Below are 15886 nucleotides of genomic sequence, written 5' to 3' on the forward strand. Positions count from 1 at the left end.
AAGGGCGCCTTATGGGGGTGGAGAAGTAAAGAATTCTGGCCCTCTGGGTCTTCTGAATCCTTTCTCACATTTCCTAATTCCACCCTACATAATCCCTGCTTTTTTTCCAAGCTAACATACTAGTGACATCTGGCAAGGCTGAGGATTCAAGTGCTGTTATAATTTGGGAACGCTTGGACCAAAATTGGAATATGGTTGCCAGCTTTCTTAGACTTGAGTCTCTGAGAGATAAGTAATTATTTTAGCACAATTATAGAAAGTCCTTGGATTTCAGTCTTTGCTTTAAGTCCAGAATTTAGTTTTTTGAGCTTGTTCTTTAAAAACACAGGGAGAATTACACAGACCTCTCATCACCAATACCTTTCTCAGTTATGGACAGGTTAGATAGGTAGGAAATCAGCAAAGACAGAGATTTGAATAACAAGTAACAGCCTTGACATAGGGATCTGTAAGAGTTCTACAACCAACAAGTAGAGAATACATATTCTTCTGAGTAATCCCTGGAGAATTTTCAAAAATTGATGGTGTTCTTGTCTGTAAAGGAAATCTCAACAAATTTCAGAAAATAGGAGTCAGGCAGACCATGAGTCTCTCACCACCGTACAATTAAACTAGCAGACAGTAATAAGGTTAATGAAAACATCACCATGTATTTAGAAAATTAAAAAAAAATAATAAGTAATGGGTCAAAGAAAAAGTTCATACTGGCGACGAAAAAATAAATCAAAGATAATGAGAAAACTAAATGTCAAAATTCGTGGAGTATAGCAAAAAAAATAGTGCTTTCAGGAATTTATACCTTTGAATGATTATATTCCAAAATAAGAAAAGTTGAACATCAACTAACTTAAGAAGCTAGCAAAAGAATAACAGAAGAAACCCCCAAAGTGTAGAAAGACTGTGATTAAAAAGAGCAAAAATCAATGAAATGATAGAAAAAAACAAAAGAAATAATTTGTCTGCAGAAGGAAGTATCTGGTAAAATTTCACAGTCATTTACAATGATTTTTCATGGTGAGGAAAATGATTTTAAAAGGTATTAATTATAAAATAAAAGATTTTAAAATTAATTTTTATTGGAGCATACAGTGTCGTGTTAGTTTCTGCTGTATAGCAAAGTGAATCAGCTATACATATACCTACATCCCCTCTTTTTTGGATTTCCAACTACAGCCATCAGTAGCCGTGTCCCACTCAGGCCTGTTTTTGTAAATGGTGTTTTACTGGAACACAGCCATGTTCATTCAGCCGCGTATTGTCCGTGGTGCTGCCCTGCTACAATGGCAGAGTTGAGTAGTTGCCACAGGGACCGCATGGCCCTCAAGGCTTAAAATATTTCCTATCTGGCCCTTAATAGAGAAAGTCTGCCGACCCCCGGACTAGAGACTTGGTCACGTACGGGGTTGATGGTTTTTCTAGGTGTGTGTTCTGTCGTCAGGAGACACGTTACGTTTGGTTCTCTCTCTTTGTAATTATTGGTGAGCATTAATCCATTGACTGAGCCATTAATTCAGTGGAGTTGCAGAATGTTGATACTCTAATTCTGTCATTCCCTCTTTGTGCATTAACTGGAATGTTCCTAGGAAACGAAACTTCTCTGGGTTTCTCTCTTTTTTGTCCATTATTTCCACAGTGGCCAGTTTTCCCAGGACAGATTTTGAAACTCTAAATTTTGCTCAGGTGATTCCATAAAATGATTGCTTTTTCAGTTATGTCCCGGTTTGGAAAGCTAGGGAGAGAAAGCAGTTTCCTTCTTATTTGATTTCTCAAATGTGTTTAAATTTGGAACGTTCACAGGTGGCAGTGGAGACCAGGGCCGTCATAGCCTGGATGGAAAAGATCCCCTTCGTGCTGGGTGGCAACCTACAGGGCGGGGAGCTGGTGGTGGCCTACCCTTACGACATGGCGAGGTCCACGTGGCAGATGCAGGAGCACACTCCCACACCCGACGACCACGTGTTCCGCTGGCTGGCCTACGCCTACGCCTCCACTCACCGCCTCATGACGGATGCCAGGAGGAGGGTGTGCCACACGGAAGACTTCCAGAAAGAGGATGGGACTGTCAATGGGGCTTCCTGGCACACTGTGGCCGGAAGTAAGTATGACGGTCCTGCTGTCATCATGCGGCCCGATGACAATGGACTGGCTGCTGGACCGGGAGGGAGGACCATCTCCTGCCCAGCCTTCTTTTATCATTGTTACCAGCATGATAGCTACTGTAGTTCACCATTTATAAGGTGCCAGAGCTCTCTATAGACTCCTCTTTCATGCTCACAGTAGTCTTTGAGGGGGTGTGGCTTACTCCCTGTTTTATAAATGAGATAACTGGGGCTTGGAGACGGGGAGGGATCCGTCCAAGCTCCCAAGGAGCAGAGCTGGGGTCTGTTTGACTCCGTGTTCTGCTCATAGCCACTGAGCTAGTTGGCTGTTACAGGGTCAGAGATGGTAAACGTTGTCAGCCCTTGGAGGAGGTGGGGCATTGATCCCACGCTCGACTTTTTCCAAATCTCCTGTTTCCTGGAGGTCTTCCAGCCACATCAGGGCATCTGGCCAAAGTCCCGTTGTTGTGATTCGGGCAATACGAGGTACTGCTCCCAGCATCCCCTTAGGACACAGAGGCTTCCAGCAGAGACTTTAGGAGTTCGTTGCAGCAGCCAGATGACCTCGTGGTCCAAGTTTCAGGATAAGCCCTTGTTTCCTATGTCAGGGCTGCTCCTGGCCTAGGGCTCCAGAATGAGGATGGCTGAGGATGCCACATTCCCTGAGACCCCTCTGCTTTGGGATGGTAAGACCCCAAACATAACGTTCATTGCTTCTTGTCTTGACTTTGTGAAGGTTGGTCAAACCGCTGATGAATTTGAAAAATATCCCGTGTCAAATAGACCTGGGATCAAATTCTAGTTCATCACTTAAATGCTGTGTGACTCTGGGCAAGTTACTTTACCTCTCTGAACGCCCGTATTTTCCATAAGTAAAATGGGCTTGAGGATGGTGATGACGATGTTGATGATGATGACGATGACAATGATCCCTCTAGGACTGTTGTGAGGATGACGTAGATGGTGGATGTGTGTGTTCTGTGTCTTGCTTGTCAGAAACACTCAGTTGTAAGTTCCCACCCCCTACCCTCCCCCCTCTTCCAGTAGCATAGTCACCATGAAACATCTTTTATGAGCATATCCTTAATCTCTATTTTACTGTACTAAGTAACTTTAATATTATTTTCCTTTGCTAGAGATTCAGCCTTCACATACCTTAGAGGTATGTGACACTCAGGGGAAAAAAAATTAGAAAGGAGTAGACATATATGTTCCCTTGGCCATTTTTAAACACATGCAGAAAGCTTGCCATTTCTTTCTTAGTTAGACACCAAGCAGAGGTGTTTTATTTCTCTCCACCAGGGTTTTGCTCTGTTCAAAGTAAAACAAATAAATGCAAATCCCTATCAAGAAAATGTCCTATAGCCAAAAGCATGCTTCCTTTTTCAATTCTAGTCCTAACAACCTATAATAATCTTTATGTGAAGTATCTGTTTAGGTTTTATGGCTGCTGTGACTAAATTGGGTTTGGACACGGCGGGATTTGTCAGCGGTGGGTCAATAGCAGCGTTCTGAAAAGTCAGCTGCCACTTGATCACATCAGCAGCATTTGATTTGTTTCTATCCATTGTATTTTCCATTGTTTCGGGGACTTCTGTGGCAGAACCATGTGGTGGCTTCAGCCTTTTTAATCATTCTTCCTGCAGGCGGTGTGACGAAGTCTGCAGATTCATTTCTTTGTAGATTAATGAGATGGGATGTCTAATTTCCTTCCCTCCTCTCCTCCCCCTCCACTCCTTCTTTCTGTCTGGGTCTTGCGCACTCGTTAGCGGTGCACCGACAGGCCTTAGTTAGTGGGGAGTGGGTAGCTGGGAGCAGGGTCCAGTCTAGCTCAAAAGGCACATCGTTTGCAGTGTGTGCATTTCAACTCCAAAGGGATGTGAGACCTTCTTTGTGTCGGCTGCTGTCTGGCATCCTCTCCCGCACAAGGAAGGCAGATGTTGTGACAGCATCGGCCCCACAGAGCCACAGGGTTGCGTGGCCCCGTGTTCCACACTGAAGCCGTGACAAGAGCAGGATTCCAGGCCCAGAGAGAACCCAAAGGAAGAAGACTCGGCCGGGAAGAGCTATCTGGATCACCCCACACCTCCTGCCCGCACGTTTCACTTTTGAAGCCATTTCTTACGGAGGATTCTCAGCTGCATGACATTCGCTGAAGGGCTGGAATTCAGCGTTAACGATAGCCTGGCGCAAGTTTTCCACCGCTCTCCTGGTGTCTCATTTTGCCAATTCTTCTAGTGCTTCTAGCACTGACTGCAAAATGGCAGACCCGCTCCAGAGTTTTAAATATCACATTTATTTATTTCAGTACTAACAAGGCCTGGAGGTTGGGATAATGAGAATTGTGTGTGTGTGCGGAGGGGTCCAGCCCTCCCGGGAGGGCCTGTCCATGCTGATCCACGGGCGCTGCCTGAGGTTCCACGCCTCGGGTTCCACTGAATGAGCTGACCTGGCTTTTTTTTTTTTTTTTGCGGTACGCGGGCCTCTCACTGTTGTGACCTCTCCCGTTGCGGAGCACAGGCTCCGGACGCGCAGGCTCAGCGGCCATGGCTCACGGGCCCAGCCGCTCCGTGGCACGTGGGATCTTCCCGGACCGGGGCACGAACCCGTGTCCCCTGCATCGGCAGGCGGACTCTCAACCACTGCGCCACCAGGGAAGCCCTGACCTGGCATTTTTGGCCTTCTTCAGCCAGACAAGGTCCTGTGAGGGGTTTTTCCATTAACTTGACACCGTCCCACTCCTTTTATCCCACTGCTGTCACTCTCCTTATTTGATCACAGATGTGATCAAAGGCCCATGGCTGGTGACCTGTGAATGGTTCGAATCTGGAATCTGGTAGAGAGAGTGGCTGTGTATTTTGTACCCTTTTGTCTGTGACTTTATCGATTAGGCAGCAGATCGATACAGAATTGATCTTGACACCCAAAGCTGTGATTTTTAAACAGACATTTGTGCTGAGGGATGTATCACTGAACACTCCGAGGAAGGAGGGAAGAGAGGACAGGTGAGTACCGAGGCTGACATGCAGGAGGACCTGCTTTTTGTCCCCGGTCAACAGAGAGACCAGCCCAGCCAACTTCCTCTCTCTGTGGCCTTGACCCTCAGAAGCCAGGGCAGGCTTGTTGGTGGTGCCTTCTGCTGGGGGAGTCCTCTTGGCCCTCACACATAACATAGTAGCACTGTGTTCTTGCTATTTCAAATGGTTTCCAAAAATAAAATGTTGGGAAGAGAGCCACTGGACTTTATGCCATCTGACATTCATTTATGCATTTTGGGTACTGTCGTGGGTTGAATGGGACCCCCAAGATATACATCTACTTCCTAATCTTTGGAAGCTGTGAGTGTGACCTTATTTGGAAAACGGGTCTTTGTAGGTGTCATTAAGATAAGGGTTTCAAGATGAGGTCATCTTGAGTTACCCAGATGGGCCCTAAAATCAGTGACAAATGTCCTTATAAAGGACAGAAGAGGAGAAGACACACACGGAGGAGACAGCCCTGTAAAGACAGAGGCAGAGATGGGAGTGATGCGGCCACAAGCCAAGGAATGCCAGGGGCCACCAGGAACTGAAAGAAACAAGGAAGAGCCTTTGGAGGGGGTGTGGCCTTGCCAACACCTTGATTTTGGACTCCTGGCCTCTAGAACTATGAGAGGATAATTTTCTGTTGCTTTAGACCACCCAGTTGGTGGTCCTTTGTAACAGCAGCCCTAAGAAACTAATACAGGGACCAAGTCCTGTTGTAGCCATGTCAGGATGCACGAGACTGTCTGCATTCCAGCTGGGTGGTGAGGACATTTGCCCTTCAGTCCCCCAGCAGTGACAAGCAAGGGCTGGGCAGTCATTACACACACCTGGGTTCAAACCCTGACTGTCCAGACACAGGATTCTGGATACATTCCTTAATGCAGTCCTTAACCATTCTCCGCCTCAATTCTCTTATTTGTAAAACTGGACTATGCTACCTACATCTCTGCTGGATTTGTGATGAAGACTAAATGAGCTTGGATGCAAAGCGCTAAGGACGGCTTCTGGCTTATGTAAAGCACTCGGTAAATGGTGGGATGGATAGTTATGTGTATGAATTAGAATAGACAACTGCAGTTTTTATTCTACAGTTATAGAGCCGTAGCTGAGAGCAGCATGACTATTGAGCTAAATTTAATTAAACACTAAAAAGCCATACTATTAATTAATGATACCTTTCAAAAAATAAAAAACAACAAAAAGAAAACAAAAGAGAGGGACTTCCCTGGTGGCACAGTGGTTAAGAATCCACCTGCCAATGCAGGGGACATGGGTTTGAGCCCTGGTCCGGGAAGATCCCACATGCTGCGGAGCAACTAAGCCCGTGAGCCACAACTACTGAAGCCTGCATGCCGCAACTACTGAAGCCCTCACACCTGGAGCCCGTGCTCCGCAACAAGAGAAGCCACTGCGATGAGAAGCCTACGCACTGCAACGAAGAATAGCCCCCGCTCGCTGCAACTAGAGAAAGCCTGCACACAGCAACAAGGACCCAACACCGCCAATAAATAAATTAATTAATTTAAACAAAAAGAAAAAAAAATTTTTTAAAGGAAAAAGAAATGATACCTTTATCCTAAAAATACTATTAAACTGAGTTTAATAAAATGAAAATAATTTTATCTAAAAAACATTTCAGTCCTCCTTTTGTCAAAGATGTCCTACATATGCCTGTCTTCCCCACGGACTGTTCCGGCTGCATCTTCTCTCTATCTCAACCCCCCATTCTGTCCCCCATCAGTTGCTCTAATTAATTTTTTGGGTAGAGTAGACACTTGATACCTCCTTGTTCAAATGAAGTCCTCTGAATCACATTCTTGAACATTCTTGCTGTCTCCCAGGGCCACCTTGAGCACTGTTCAGTTAAAACGTTGTCTGGTTGGCTCGGCAGGTCTCAACGACTTCAGCTACCTTCACACCAACTGCTTCGAGCTGTCCATCTATGTGGGCTGTGATAAATACCCGCATGAGAGCGAGCTGCCTGAGGAGTGGGAGAATAATCGGGAATCCTTAATCGTGTTCATGGAGCAGGTATGACGTGGGCACGTGGCTGTGATGGGGTGTAGCTAGTGAACGAAGCCCTTGAGATGGCCAAAAGCCTGAGATCAAATTAGCGCTTCCTACGGTGGCCATCACCCTGGGCTAGCGACTACAGTGTCAGAAGGAACTGTTGTCTGTGAGCTCTAAGTCAATGTCATTTGCTCCCACTGGTTCATGGTAAGTGAGACTACTTCCAGGGTTCTAGGTTGCTGCCCCATGGGGAAGGGGTGTTTGTCCAGCCAGCATACTCAGGCCCCTTGTATTAGTCTGCCAGGGCTGCGTAACAAAATATGCAGGCTGGGGAACTTAAGCAACAGAAATTATGGTTCTCGAGGCTAGAGTTGCAAAATTAAAGTGTCAGCAGGTTGGTTTCATCCTGCAGCCTCTCTCCTTGGCTTGCAGACAGCCACCTCCTCACTGTGTCTGCACATGGTTTTACTCAGTGTGCATACACGCCTGGTGTCCCTGCGTGTCCAAATGTCCTCTTCTTACAAGGACACCAGTCAGATGATAAGGCCCACTCTTAGGGCTTCATCAGCTCTTTAAAGATGCTATCTCCAAATACAGTCACATTCTAAGATACTGGGGGTAAGGACTTCAACATATGGATCTGTGGGGGACACAGTTCATCCCATAACAGCTCGGAGGCTGAGGAGTCACTGCTGAAGGTGTCGGGTGTCACCTGGGAACAGTTCCAACAAGTGCCTGCTGAGCTTCTGCTGGTGGCTGGTGAGGAAGTCCTGCCATGTATGCTAGGACCCTCGCACGCCTTCTTTTCCTCCTGCTCTCAGGGATACGCCTGTCTTGTAGCATTGAGCAAACCGGCTCTAGTTTGGTACTAAAACTAACCAAATAACGTCCATGCCCCTACAAGGAATAGACTCCCAGGAACCAGAGAAATAAAAAGAATGTGGAACTTCATATGACTGCCGTGACTCGCATTCATTAGGAAGTAAGATGCTGAGGCTGTATTGGGAGGTTGCCCTTCTTCCGTGGGTTCTCATAGATGAGTCAGAAGAGGCATTCAGCCAAGGGCTTGGGCTGCCAGCTTCCTGGTACCTGCACCTCCCCATGGTGGCAGAGGTTGGCACTGCGATTTAGCATCCAAGTCTGATCCATGAGGATCCTGAGAGGGTCGGTGCAGCCCACAGCCCACAGCCCACTTTCCTTGCACAGTAGGGTGTGAACCTGTTCTGCCCTCCTGGGAAGCCATGAGCACACTCTCCATCCCCACTCTGGAATTTTGTAAGGGAAGGCTCTTTTTTCATTTCATATATGAACAAAGAGAGAAAAGGCCTTAGTCATTCTAACGTGATGATCCCAGTTTAGCCAAAGAGCCTCCTATGGATAAAATGCCCAGGCATAGCAATATGTATAAAGAATGTCACTGGAAATGATGGTATGTCATCTTGGATCTTCGGATGGGGGAACCTGAGGCATGAGGCTCACAGTTGGTGTGTGTCACGTGACACCGCTCATCAGTGGAAGGGCCCTGCAGATGGACTGTACTTTACAGGGATGCTTTTGAGTCTTTTCTCTCCTCTTTGACTCTTTTTTTTTTCGCGGTACGCGGGCCTCTCTCTGTTGTGGCCTCTCCCGTTGCGGAGCACAGGCTCTGGACATGCAGGCTCAGCGGCCATGGGTCACGGGCCCAGCCGCTCCGCGGCATGTGGGATCTTCCCGGACCGGGGCACGAACCCGCGTCCCCTGCATCGGCAGGCGGACTCTCAACCACTGCGCCACCAGGGAAGCCCCTCTTTGACTCTTAAAGTCTATGTGTTAAGTCTGTAGAGTCCAGGAAAGTCAAAATAAATGTGCCTATAAAAATTAAATTCCACTTTTACTGGATGTGTCTTTTATGAACCATCTCAGATCCTAATATTTTCTAAACCTCTGGAATATTTTAACTCCAGTGGAAGACTTTCCAGTAGATGGACCCAAAAGGAATACAGAAATTTACACACCAAATCCATGCCGAGCCGGGGAGCTTTTGAGCCAGACGTAGCTTTGTGGGGGGCTCTTGGCGGCACTGGGCTAGGTTTCTGGCCCTCTTGGCCGTGCCGGTTGATCGGTGAGCTCATCTGCTTCTCCTGTTTGTCGAGCAGGTTCATCGGGGCATCAAAGGCCTGGTGAGGGATTTGCACGGAAAAGGAATTCCAAACGCTGTTATCTCCGTAGAGGGCGTTAACCATGACATCCGAACAGGTAACTACAAATAATGTGTGTGAACTGTTTCTCAAGAGGAAATATCCATTTTCTTGAAGTGTTTTACTTGAGTTAAAACCACAAGTTGAGGCCCAGAAACTTCTTCCTCTGACCTGGCTTATTGTCTCTTTTCTCCAACTTTCCATGGAGCCCCTGGAAAGCAAGGTGTTCAGCCTCTGCTTTCTGGCTTCTCTCTGTCCCTTATTCAGAGGTTGAAGGACCCACTGAAGGTTCAGGAGGCAGGTGGGGCTTGGGTTCAGGCATTGGAGCAGCTGCGTGCTGTTTCCCTTCTTGCTCCAGAGCTGCAGCGCTGGCTGGAAGCAGCCCGCAGACACCGAGCATCTGCACAAGGGCTGCCTTATTCTTGGCCGATTATGATACGAACACAAGCCCAGGCTTACCCTTGTGCCCCAGGACTCTCGTCACCTGGGATGGCACTTGGCGTGTCCAGGGGGAAGTGAGAAGTGGCCAGTTTGACTGATGGCTGATGTTTGCAGTACGATGCAGGGACAGATGCATGTGGAACAGAATCGGTTGGATGCTTAAGTCAGATAGTCAGCGAGCGTTCTGTTGGAGATGGTGTGCCCCTAGGCATGTTTAAACCTGCACACAGAGGTTTTCCTACGTGGTGGGGTGGGGGCGACGTTGGGGAGCGCTGCGTCAGATACTGCTTTGCTGTCAGCTGCGGTGAGCAGGGCACTGGGTCCTGCATTGGTTTCCAGTGGTTGCCATGACAAATGACCACAGACTGTGTGGCTTAAAGAAACAGAAATTTATTCCCTCACGGATATAGAGGCCGGGAGTCTGAAATCAAGGTGTCAGCAGGGCCGTGCTCCCCCTGGAGCCCCTGGGGAGGATCCCTCTTGGCTTTTCCGGCTCCTGGTGGCTTCAGGCATTCCTGAGCTTCCTCGGCTGCAATCACTCCAGCCTCCGTTTCCTCCTGGCGCCTGCTCTTCTGTCTCTTATGAGGACACTTGTCATTGGATTTAGGACCCATCCACATAATCCAGGATGGTCTTGAGATCCTTAATTACATCTGCAAAGACCCTTTTCCCAAATAGGGTCAATTCGTAGGTCCTGGGTAGTAGGATGTGGGCCACTGGAGAGTGTGGGGGGCAGGGCATCATTCAACCCAGGGCAGGTCCCGCCCGGGTGTAGCAAACAGAGTCATCATCAGCAAGAGGAAGGAAACCGTGATTTCCATAAAAGAGATCTCTTCAGCCTGCAGACACACTTGAACTGGGACAAACAAGACTTGACACTAACTTGGCCTGACCTGCGCCCGGGGATCTAAGAGCTTACCTTGTGCCGGGGTGGCCAGCCGCACTGGACGTTATGTGGCGTTTCCCAGATGCACAGAGAGAGGCTGAGCTGGGATTGAGGCAAGAGCTTGAGACTCTCAATGTGGTCCCCCTTGCCTTGCCCCACGCCGTTCCCCCTGAACAAGAGAAGGGCCGCTTTCTCCGCTAGCTGGTCACATGCATGAAGACACCCTGTCCTCCCCCAAGGGATCCCATTTGACCTGTGAGGAAGCAGAGGCTCTAGGACATTAGGATGGGGGTGGGCTGAGATTCACACCTGGCCCAGGTGTTCTTCAATACCAGGCTACCTGCTCACGTGCCTGGCAGAGAAGGACAATTATTCTGTAAATGGGTGAAATGCCACAAAACAGTAGACTGTGGTGTGATGCCCTGAATCGCCTTCTTTCAAGGTAGTTGCCTGTTTCTTCACGCAGCCATATTTCCTGAGCGTCCACTTGTCCTCCAGTGTCTTATAGCCACTGACCACAAGGCTGCACACTGGCTAGCATGGCATTCGGTACATAGTTGCCCCACATAGGCAGGCATACACTGATCCATTCATTCACTTATTCATTCATTAATTCAACAAATGCAGATTGTAAGCTTGTCACGGGCCAGACCTGCAAGGTGCAGGTGATCACTGTGGATGGAAGGGGCTATTTGATCTGGTTCGTAGGCCTTGCATTTTAAACATTATTAATGAGTGCCTGTAAAAGAGCCTGAAACATTCCTTGGACTGTTAGTCTTTTGTAGGCAATGTGAGAAAATAAGAGTTTTAAACAGAGTGGGAGATAAAATGTCCCCAGGGGCCCACAAGCCAGCAGAGAGAGCTTTGCCTAATGAGCTCGGAATTTCAAAGCCCTTGTAATCAAGGAGACAGTTTTGATGAGCTAATGGAAAATGCAGCTCCATCTCCCTTCGTTCCCCACAAAATAATCTCCCAGCATGTTCGCATCACAGAGGAATCCCGTGTGTCACGGATGGTTCTTTATTGCGTTGGTTTCGGGGTCCTTCGTTGCTCCACATAAGCTCTGAATTTGCCTTGATTTCTGTCTGAGGCTTATGTGATCTGACAAGTTTTATTCCAGGAGGGATTTTGCATAAAATAAACAGGGATATTAAGTGGGATTCCACAGGGAGAGAAGCTAGTAAGGATGCTTTCTAAATGCATGTAAATATGTTGGCCCGAAACCTGGCTCAGAATGCCACGTGACTGACCTTTGTTTGAGAACGCTAACCCGACCTGCTAATGAATGGCCATTCGTTAGGGCCCGGGTTGTTCCTTCCGTCCACCGATGCTGGGCGATGCCAGCTGGGTGCCAACCTCCCCCTGCAGCTCCACAGAGCACTCACCCCCGAAACACACCCCAGACAGGGCCCCGAGATGTGAAAAGAAGGAGGCCAGCACAGCAAAGGTGGGCAGATTGGGGAGAGGATGAGGAGAGAGCCTTCTGCTATTTTGGGGAGAAAAAGAATTACAAAGCCGTCTCATAAATTTGAATCAGTAGAGCTGACAAGCACGTGTTAATTATGGATTTCTTTCACTCCTGGCTTGCTGAGCTTCTCCCTTGGTGAGAACCTGGGCTGCCCCTTCCCTGGGGGTGTTTCAGACTGACGTCAGTGTGTTCTCGAGGTGGGCGCTCCCACCGAAAGGTCTCGCCTCCAGCGGCCTCTATCCAGTTAGTTGGCGGGTGGCCGGTTCTTGGCCTTAACGAATCCACTCCGGTGTTGGTGGGGAGAAAGTACCTACCTACGGCTGAGGTTTAATATGTACAACTCTCACCTTAATAGCACATTTGTATTCATGTCTGTTTGTCTTCATCCCACTTAATCCAGCTGGCATTCATCAAGGACACATGACTGAAACACACAGTTCAGTGGCAAAGAATAAGCCACAGGTCTTACGGAGCCCACAGCTTAACACGGGGCCAAGACGGGACAGGGAGGTCTGGGGGGTGCAGGGGCGGCTCTGGCAGGTGTGCCTGGGAGCTGGGAGCCCGGAGAGACGTCTCAGCGTGTGCCTGCCCAGGAGGCTCGGGCCGTCTGATAGCAAGACAAAGACGGCTGGGCGTGGCTCTCGGCTTCTGAAAAGCCACCAAGTGGCATTTTATTCAGCTGAGAACCTTGCGTTTTCACTGCAGGAAAACACAGGGTGCAGTGCTGAGAAAGTCAGGGAGCCGTCTGCCTGCATTGCGTGCCTGGGACTCTCACATTGAGGCCTGTTTACCAGGTAGTAGACTGTGCAAACGTGTGGCGAACCACTGCCTGCGTATTTCATTTTTCATGACATCTTGTGCTCTCGTGAGCTCACCACGTTGCATGGGGCGTCTCAGATGCATAAAGATTGTGATGTGAATTTAAACATGGTGCTTCAGAGTGTTATATGCGTGTATGTGGGAGATAAATATTCTCGCACAGAGTTCTCTTCCATTCTTTAGAGAACAGCAGGGTTCATTCAAATGAGTAAAACTTTCCCGGGCCTGTGTAGCACTTCACCAAATCCAGCCTTTTCTCTTTAGACCGGGCAGGACAGATCATCATAAGAGAGAAAACAAACCTGGCCCGGGAAGACCAGCTAAGCACTAGCTGTGTGACCTTGTGCAGCACGTGACACTTCCCTGGGCATCCAATTACTCGTGTAGAAAAGGGGATCATCATACAACCTACATCAGAACTTGGCTTGGAGGGTTCAGTGGATTGGTGCCTGCTTCATCCTTCCATGTGCTACGTGGGAGTTGATGTCTCCTTTTCTGTCTCGAAGCCTCTTTAATGTCAGGGGTCCAAGTGATCTCAGCAGGTGTAGGCCCCCTGGGGAGGAGTGGCCTTGGCCTAGAACCCCACTTTATGCAACAAGGATCTAGCGTTGAGTTAAGGATGGACCCGGGTCCAGTTAGGTGCCTGTTGGGTGCCTGACCAATGGTGTAACCCGGGCAGGGGGAGGGGCAGGGGACTCTGCCTGCAACGTCCACGTGTACCTGCTCCATTTCTTCATAGAGGACCATGGAATGAGGTGTGGACCTTGGGGCCTCCCCCCAGGTCGTTTGTAGCCCTTTCCTTCTCTTTTTCAGACGTGAAGAGCCCCACCCCTATACTACTATTCTATATTTAGAGCCATGCTAAGGGAAGCTAGGAAGCCACGCACAGATGGCTTTTCAAGATGGCATTCTGTGGCGAGGGCATACCATTCAGACATTCAAGTTCATAATGAATGGTGTGTATTGTCACAGAGAAAGGAATGTTAGCGATTGTTTCTCCATCTCTGCTCATGCGTATTAACACTGCGGGGAGCCTACACCCCAGTTCCCTTCCTGTTAAAACCATTAAGGTGGTTTCCAAAAAGGAAAACATCTTGGCTTCCAAAATGCATCAAGAATTTGCATCTGCTGGGGCTCAAATTCCACACTGCTTGCCCGTGAGTCTGTCTCTGGCCAGGAGGCTGGTCTTGGAATAACAGAGCTGGTGATATCGCTGCTAGAAAAGAGCTGCCCTGAATTCCCCTGCTTTCTTTTCACAGCCAGTGATGGGGATTACTGGCGCCTTCTGAACCCCGGAGAGTACATGGTCACGGCCAAGGCAGAAGGTTTCACCTCGTCCACCAAGAACTGCATAGTCGGCTATGACATGGGGGCCACACAGTGCGACTTCACACTCAGCAAAACCAACCTGGCCAGGATCAGAGAGATCATGGAGAAGTTCGGGAAGCAGCCCGTCAGCCTGCCAGCCAGGCGGCTGAAGCTGCGGGGGCGGAAAAGACGACAGCGCGGGTGACCTCCCAACTCTTGAGTCACGTCCTGGACCCCTGCAAATTAAACCACCCTGGTTGTAGCTCCATAGAGGACTCACTCCTCATTGTTTTCTCTGTAATTCAAGAAGGCCTGGGAGGATGTGTACGTTGCAAGGCTGGTCCTGAGGGGAGGCTTAGGATAGTTTCTTTGTTCCCATTTATCCAAATAACTTGGGCAGGGCAGCAGAGGAAGGCTGGTGGGAGGATTCAGCAAGTCATCCTGGGAGTCTGAGTGAGAGAGAGGAGCTTGCCTGTTGAGGGCCTCCTGGCTGTACAGGAAGGGAATCTGGTGCTTTTCCTGTTTGCGCGACAGCAAGAGTTCCCCATGCCTTTGCAATTTGCATGGCTAGAATGGCAGCATTCCCAGGGCTCTGCTGTCCCAAATGTTACCATTCGAGATGCTCACGGGCGTTCTAAGAGAATCTACCCTCTCTGGCCCCAGGACATCCCACGCTGCTGCAGGTAAACCCTGCACTCTGTTGACAATAGAGACATTACTAAGTGAGCATCAGTCGGCCTCTTGAATCAGTTTGTTTTCCCTTTCAACAAAGGATCACGCACAGAAGGGGAGAGAAAGGCTGAAATAATTCAAGAGTGAGTGTGGGCAGCAGACGTGCTTTGGGGCTCCTGGCGTGCAGTGGGGTCCACAGAGAACCCCCCAAACTTCCCGCTGCTGCAGTAGCTCTGGGGGCTCCCTGGGTGGGGAGAGCAGGAGGTGCCCACCTCCCTAAGGAACCAGAGCAATTAGCCTGGCTCTCCTCTTTGACCTGCTAGGACTTGAAAAGAGCTGGAAGGAGGCTGACTGGCAGCCCTCTCTGTTCAATATAGTCCTCCTTTCCCGGAAACGAGCACTCCGAAGCCGGCCGCCATCACTCCGGGAGTTATTTTTGGCGTGTGAGATGCCAGACCATGCAGATTAGACCGAGTTTGATGAAAAGCTCTTAGAATTGTGTGTGAGCTTCGGTGTGAGAGGGGTTATTGAATTGCCGTGCAAGAAAACAGTTCTTCTCACTTTGTATTAATGTTGCTGCCTCACTGACCTGGGAAGAATAGAAAAATAAAGAAAGCAAACGGTGAGCTCCTTCTCGTGTGTGGTTTTCCTGGGTAGACTCGCAGCCGCCCGAACACCACGTCCCACCCCCTGTCTCTGCGGTGCGTCACCCTAGAGAAGGTCGGTCAGTCACCCTGGAGAAGGGCAGTCACCCTGGAGAAGGCGCCTGCTTGGGGAGGGGCATCCTGCACCCCCGTCGAGCTCCGTAGTGATGCTGCCAGCGTTGTGTTCCCTACCTCCTTCCCCAGGGGGGCCTGTGGTGGGGTGAAGTCATCCTGACACTTGGGACCCACTAGTAATTCCTGGGTCTGCCAGTGAGCATCTTTCCAGAAAAGATCCTCATGTCACTTGTTGACAGTCTGCACTAGAGATCAGCAAAC

The 15886-nt window shown here is 49.0% G+C and overlaps 1 protein-coding gene across 2 annotated transcripts in view; it reads left to right on the forward strand.

Moving 5' to 3' along the window:
• The window catches only part of CPXM2 (carboxypeptidase X, M14 family member 2), a 121546-nt gene extending 106022 nt beyond the window's left edge, over nt 1–15524 (forward strand). For both annotated transcript variants that reach the window (XM_079900035.1, XM_079900036.1), the window contains 4 exons: nt 1798–2095; nt 7017–7156; nt 9271–9370; nt 14186–15524. In XM_079900035.1, coding sequence (XP_079756161.1) covers nt 1798–2095; nt 7017–7156; nt 9271–9370; nt 14186–14439 — 792 coding nt within the window. In that variant the 3' untranslated portion in view covers nt 14440–15524. The remainder of the gene's footprint in view (nt 1–1797; nt 2096–7016; nt 7157–9270; nt 9371–14185) is intronic.
• The last annotated feature ends 362 nt before the right edge of the window (nt 15525–15886 follow it).

The sequence above is a fragment of the Stenella coeruleoalba genome (assembly GCF_951394435.1).
Source record: "Stenella coeruleoalba genome assembly, chromosome: 16".
Taxonomy (NCBI): Eukaryota; Metazoa; Chordata; class Mammalia; order Artiodactyla; family Delphinidae; genus Stenella; species Stenella coeruleoalba.